This window comes from Passer domesticus, chromosome 13, assembly GCF_036417665.1.
Source record: "Passer domesticus isolate bPasDom1 chromosome 13, bPasDom1.hap1, whole genome shotgun sequence".
Lineage (NCBI taxonomy): Eukaryota > Metazoa > Chordata > Aves > Passeriformes > Passeridae > Passer > Passer domesticus.
Window position 1 is genome coordinate 10,907,320 of NC_087486.1, and position 6,672 is coordinate 10,913,991.

Sequence of the window (6,672 nt, forward strand, 5' to 3'; positions counted from 1 at the left end):
AGCAAGGGCAAGGCTGCTGTTGAGGCCATGTGAAAAGGCAGTAATAGGAGGTGTGCAATACACAAAGAAACACACAACTAATACAAGATTAAACACTATTATTATGTGAAAGAGCATTAGAGCAGCAAAATTATTTTGAGGAACTGGTTCAGTGCCAGCTCGTTAGCAAAACATGAAATAGTTTTACAGACATTTGCACAAAGATGGAGAGAGAAGGGGAAAGAATGCCAAATGCAGTGTGTGGGAAAAGGCTCTTCTACCCTCAATAAAGGTAAGAAGAGGCAGAAGGAAAGTCAGCACCAGCAAGGAGGACACACCTCACATTGCCTTCAAAATGGAGACTTTGACACAGACTGAGCAGAGAATCATTAAAGTTGGAGAAGACGTCCAAGATCATCAAGTCCAGCCTTTGACTAAACACCACCTTGTCTACTAAACCACAGCACTAAGTGCTATGTCCAGTCATTCCTTGAACACTTCAGGGATGGACACCCCACCACCTCCCAGGGCAGACCATTCCAGAGCTTGAAATCTTTACTGTAAAGAAATTCCTTCTGCCCAACCTGAACCTCCCCTGGCACAGCTCAAGGCCATTTCCTCTTGTCCTGTGACTGGTTACCTGGGAGAAAGGGCCAAACCTCACCTTTGTACCGCCTCCTTTCAGGTACTTGTAGAGTGATAAGGTCTCCCCAGGCTAAACCTTCAGCAGCTCAATGTCCTTCCTGAACTGAGGGGCCCAGAACTGGACACAGCCCTCGAGGTGTGGCTGGGCACCTGCCCTGGTACCAGAGTACCAGACCTGCCCTGGTCCTGCTGGCCACACTACTGCTGATACAGACCAGGGGGCCACTGGCCTTCTTCCCACCTGGGCTCATGCTCAGCCACTGCCAAGCAGCACCTCCAGGCTCTTTTCCACTGGGAGGAAAAGAACCAGACACTGCCCCAGCCTGTGTGTGCAGGGGGTGGCTGTGGCTGCAGTGCAGGACCTGTCCTTTCACCTTGCTGACCCTCACACCGTCTGCCTCAGCCCATTGATCCAGCCTGTCCAGAGCCCTCTGCAGAGCCTTCTTAGCCTCCAGCACATCCACACTGCCACCCAGCTTGGTGTCACCTGCGAGCTTACTGAGGGTGCTCTCCAGCCCCTTGTCCAGATGATTAATAAAGATATTAAACAGGCTCATCCAGATGATTAATAAAGATATTAAACAGGACTGGGCTCAGTGTCTGGGGAGCCCCACTAGTGACCAGTGACCAGCTGAATGTGGCACCATTCACCACCACTCTCTGGGCTCAGCCATCCTGGCAGTTTTTAACCCTTTAGAGAAGAGTGGGCTCCAAGACACAGGCTGCCAGCATCTCCAGGAGAATGCTGTGGGAGACAGGTAGGTCACTTGGTCATAAAAGGATATTCCATTTTATTAAATTCTCAGAAAAAAACCAACTTCAGATCTATTTGCATTTTCTTACCCATCCTCATACAATTACTTTTATCGGTCTTCAACAAGTGACTGTTCATTCTGTTCTCAGTTTCTCCTGCTCTTCTCCTAGACAAACTGTTCAGGCATCGATTTAGAGATCTTAACTGCAGCATTCAGAGCAAAAAAACAAGTTTGCAGGCTGAATATCCCTTCAAGAGGTCCTCAGTCCTCCTACTTTTCCTGGAGAAAAGCATTTTTCTGGGATTTATTTTCTCCTGTAGAGCAGAAAACAGTAATGTTAAATGCTTAGGCACAAATAATTGGTAAGACAGCAGAGGCAGCTTCTCTATAAAAAGAGAAGCTCTCTCTTGTCCTGGAGCACATGAACAGATGCAGCCATGCCGTAAATGTTTCATTGTTTAAACAGATACATACATCCACATTGTAGATGCAATATAGGAAAAAGACACATAATAATATATGATTAAGTATATAAATATGATAATATATAGTACCACATAGAGGTGAGTATATTTCAAAAGACTGACCCATCCACCCATCTTCTGGCTAATTTTGAGGCATCAGCCTCGTGCCCAGCAGGATCACAGGTCCCACAGAACACCTGAGGCTTTTCTAGGAATGGAGACCAAACTCTGCAGAGTGATTTCTGCCCAGTGCTGCTCCACTTATTTGCTACTGAAAAAAAACCCGAAAACAAAAACCAAACCAAATAAAGAAAAAATAACTAAAATAATAATAAAAAAAAATTAGGAAGCTGGAAGACGAGTAAATGGATGAAGCGTTCCGTCCTGCCCGAGGAGTCTCCGGTACCCGCGTGCCCGCACCCGCTCTCGGGCCGGGGCCGGCTCCGCGCCCCCGTCCCCCCGCGGTGCCGCCCGCCCGGTTCCTGCCGGCAGCGCCGCCCCGCGGGCGGGACCGGGGCCGGGGCCGGGGCCGGGGCCGCTGCGCTCCGCGCCGGGCGGGGCGGGGCGGGGCGGCGGCAGCACCTCCGTGGGCGCGGCCGCGGGACGCGCTGCCCGCAGCAGGTGCCTCCGGGCCGCCGGTGCGGCCATCCCCGCGGGCTCCCGGCATCGCAGCCGCGCGGAGGCGGCGGCTCCGCCACCACCACCTGTGGCGGCGGGATGGCGGAGCTCGACATCAGCGCGGAGGCAGTGATGGGCTTCCTGAGGGAGCGCGGCGGGCGGGTGCGCAACACCGAGCTGGTGAGCGCCTTCCGGCCGCTGCTGGAGGCCGCCGGGGCCGGGGCCGGGGCCGGGGAGGCGGAGGGGCGGGCGGCGCGGCGGGAGCGCTTCAAGGCGGCGGTGAACGCCGTGGCCACGGTGAAGGAGACCGACGGCGTCAAGTTCGTGGTGCTGAAGCGGCAGCTCCGCGCTGCCCCGCCGGCGGGGGGCGATGCCGGCGCCCCTGTCCCCGTTCCCGTCCCCGACCCGGTTCCCGTCCCCGACCCGGTTCCCGTCCCCGACCCGGGCCCCGCCGGGACGCCCCCCGAGGAGCCGCCGGGGCCGCGGGCCGTGGCCGAGCTGCGGGGCCTGTTCCAGGGCGGCGGCGGCGGCGTGCCCCTGCCCGGGGCCGCGGCGGGGGCCCGGCGGGAGCCGCCGCCCAAGCCCTGCATGCTGCCCGTGCGCTGCGTGCCGGCCCCCGCCGCCGCCGGGCCGCCCGAGCAGCCCAGCCCGCTGTCCCCGCCGCCGCTGGACGAGGAGGCCGGGTCCCGCTCGCCCGGGCTGCGGAGGGGGCCCAAGAACCACCGGGCCAGCGAGGAGACGGTGGTGCCGCTGGAGCAGGCGGAGCACCAGTGGCTGGTGCTGGCGGCCGACGGGCAGTGGACGCAGCAGCTCCACGGGCTGCTGCTGGGCGACGCCAGCCTGGCGGCTCGCAGGGACTTCATCTCGGGCTTCACCGCCCTGCACTGGGCCGCCAAGAGCGGCAACTGCGACATGGTGACCAACATCATCCGGGCGGCCGAGAAGGGCGGGTCCCGCGTCAATGTGGACGCCAGGTCGCACGGTGGCTACACGGCGCTGCACCTGGCTGCTATCCACGGCCAGGAGAAGATCATCACCATGCTCGTCTACAGCTACCACGCCAAGATTGACCTGAGGGACTACAGTGGGAAGAAGCCGCACCAGTACTTAAAGGAAGGGACATCCCTTACAATTAGGCGTTTGCTGGGGGACCCCAGCCTTTCCCAAAACATGGAACACTCCGTGCCCATCAAGAAGTCTACAAAGCTTGCGGCTTCAATCTTGAGCTCCACGAGCACTTTCCTGGGAGTCATATCCGATGACATGGCTTTCTATGATCTCACCAAAGGTTTAAGGAGGCCCTCAACTTTAAACAAGCTTCTGACTGCCACTACGGGCCCGAGGAGGAAGCCAAAGATCAGAGGGGGCTTCCCTTCGTATTCCTCACTCTCTGAGGTAGCGGAGGAGGAGGAAGAGGTTGTTGTGAAACGCAGACCTGTTTCTGAGCTGTTCTTTGGCCACTAGCCTCTGCCTTACTGTGATCAACATGGTTTAATAGCACGGCTTCTGTCTCAGCTTTCTCTTGCAGAAGAGTTTGGATTTTTTCTCTCTGTGTCTGTTTTTTGGGTTTTTAACTGAATCAGTGATAGGGTGTACATCCAGAGCCCACAGCGTGGAGCCCAGCCCCAGGTGCCTGTGGAAAGGGAGCTGCCAGAAGAGCTGTCCATGCTGTGTGTACCATCGTGCTGATCTGTTGGTGGAGACCACAGACTTTGCACCTAATGGTTGAAAAACTAAAACAGCCTATGTGTGTGTGGACAGGTAAAAATGCCTGAGGTACAGCCTTCTTGATCTGTGTTCTTCAGCTGGAGGGCAGAAGCAAGTGAAGGATTGCATATTTTACACTGTGAACAGCAAGCTGGTAGCTGGCTACTTTAACAAGGCTTGTTATCTAACGGGGTAAATTATCAGAGGAAAGATGCATAGTTTTCTATGATGTTTCTGAATATTTTGGTAGTAGAAGAAGGATATTTCTATTTACAAAAATTGTATACTTTTTAAAAACAAAGTTTCTCACTTTGAGATCTTCACACTCCCTCAGTATTTCACATCAGAAATACTAACATAACAATCTCAATTGTTGCCTGATGCATTTTATTAGATAAATTACTTTAAAAGATAGACCCTGACCTTCAGCACTCATGTCACCATGACTTGTCTACCTCAGTTGGAAAGCTTGGCTAGTGGTTTAAGATTTTCTCTCTTCCTGAAAGACTTTCTGACCAGGTGGTACTTACCACATGTCTTGATGATACTGTGAACATTTAAACTTCACTGTTGTTCAATCAACTTAAGCTGAATAAAGAACCTTATTGATCATGAAAAATTGAACTGAAAAACTGGGAATTGGATCTCTCAGAGTTTCTGAGTAGCCAACTGGAAACAAAGTTAGGCTTGTATGTCTGATTATTTTGTTTAAAACTTGGCCCCTTTTGACCTATTTACAATAAATATTTATAAACATGGGGCTTTATGTAATGTTAGGTGTTTCATGATAGAACCTCTGCATGACCTCTTGAAGCAGCATTTATCTCAACAGCCTGAATCATTGACCTAAAATGAACTCTTATTCTTCTTTTAAATGATAAACATAATTGTTCTATATATAGAACTACATATAGCTCAAAAAGCATGCTAACTGCATGTTAGGTTTGCAGTAAGACTATTATTATTTTAATTACTGCTTGGTTAAAGTTAATGCAAAGAGCTGTGAACAGAATCTGTCTGACTTCTGGAACAAGTCTGCTACACCAGCACGTTTTCTTTAAAACTGTGATAGAAACCTGTACCATTGAGAGGTGCTGAAGGTGAGAGCAATGCTGCACTGGCTCTGTTTGGGTTTCTGCATTGAAACACTAGTTTGCATGCTTTGCAGTTTGTTTTCCTTCCAGGTCAGTGACTTCAGGAATGTTTTGTTTTTTTCTGCCTTGCATTAAACCTAGTATTTGTAATTGGTTCTAATTGGCTTGTCCTAAACACTCACAAGGAATGCTGTAGGACTGAAGATGGAGGCACTGCCCTCTTTACTTCAAAACACTCTCCCTGAAGTTCCTGGAGTTGGTGACATTTGTTGGGAATGTGATCAGAGGTTGCAGCCAGCTCTGATGCACCTGTTCTAGGAAGAGACTGCATTATTCTGCACCGGTCTGCTTCTGGATTGAACTAATTAAGTTGTTAAGCAGAGGTTAATGATCAAGCACCTCATGACTTCTATATCTGGAGTAGGGTTTAAAAAAAATAAAATCCAATTTGCTCTAGCTGTTGGTGTAACCATTGACCAGCGTGGTCCTTTGAAGCTGTGATTTGTGCTGCGCTCTGCCAGCTTGCAGAGTTCTGGGAAAAACAGGGCTCTGTTCTAAAGAGTCTTTCCAAGTGTACGGACATAGAACTTTTTTTTTGTGTCTGCACATTCATGTTCCCTCTGAGGCACTGACACTGCCTGGTGAAAGCGTTCTGTTTCTGTGGGAATTGCAAACACTCCAGTTTGGCTTGGCCTTATTGAGAAGTTTGTTCAATAATTATGAGAATAGGCTTGATACCTGTTCAGACAACATTGCTGAAGTTTAGTGCTCCTTCAGAGTCAAGCCTGCGTGAGCCAGAGGCAGGGTTCAAGGATGGAGTGTTTTGTGTTTAAAAACCCCACCTGACTAATCTGGACAGCATGATTGTGATTTCACCCCAGGAAAGTAGGGAGAAGGTTTCATTGCTTCTCTTTGTTTTGTCAGAGAAGTCACAGTTGAGATAAGACTTCATTGCAACACATATCACCAAGAAAATCCTGCATTACTCCTTCCTCAGAGGCATGGAGCGATGAGCTGGTGTGATAGGAAATGGCCAGCAGCAAGGGACCTCTTCAGCATTCCCCAGGCAGTGCTGGAGGCTTGGCAGGAGGCTGGGGGCACAGAGGTGCTCACAAGGCCAGGTGCTGTGGGTGGGGCAGGCCGGGCCAGGCTCTGCCAGCAAGTTTGTGCAGTGACTCAGCTCCTTCCTCCTCCTCGTCGAGCTGATGAAGGAAAAGAAGGTGTTTAGGGAGGCTGGGATGAGTACACAAAGTGCAGTACAACGTCAGGTGCAGACAAGTACTGAGAGGTATTGAGAACACACTGCTGTCATCTTACAGGTATATGTAGTGCCTTTAGCTAGAAGTAAAACCAGTCCTTCAGCCTGGCTGTGTTTTGGGTTCCAATGTCACCCTTTAAACTGTGGGAAGG

At 51.3% G+C, this 6,672-nt stretch overlaps 1 protein-coding gene across 1 annotated transcript; it reads left to right on the top strand.

The window, feature by feature from the left end:
* Window positions 1-2,186: 2,186 nt before the first annotated feature.
* Window positions 2,187-5,731, top strand: LOC135279944 (ankyrin repeat domain-containing protein SOWAHA-like). The gene has a single exon (XM_064387537.1). It carries the CDS (start codon window positions 2,213-2,215, stop codon window positions 3,923-3,925), a length of 1,713 nt encoding a protein of 570 aa, XP_064243607.1. The 5' UTR covers window positions 2,187-2,212; the 3' UTR covers window positions 3,926-5,731.
* The last annotated feature ends 941 nt before the right edge of the window (window positions 5,732-6,672 follow it).

Excerpts from the sequence above, each read along its gene's own strand:
- LOC135279944 (XM_064387537.1), top strand. The coding sequence starts at position 2,213 with ATGAAGCGTTCCGTCCTGCCCGAGGAGTCTCCGGTACCCGCGTGCCCG.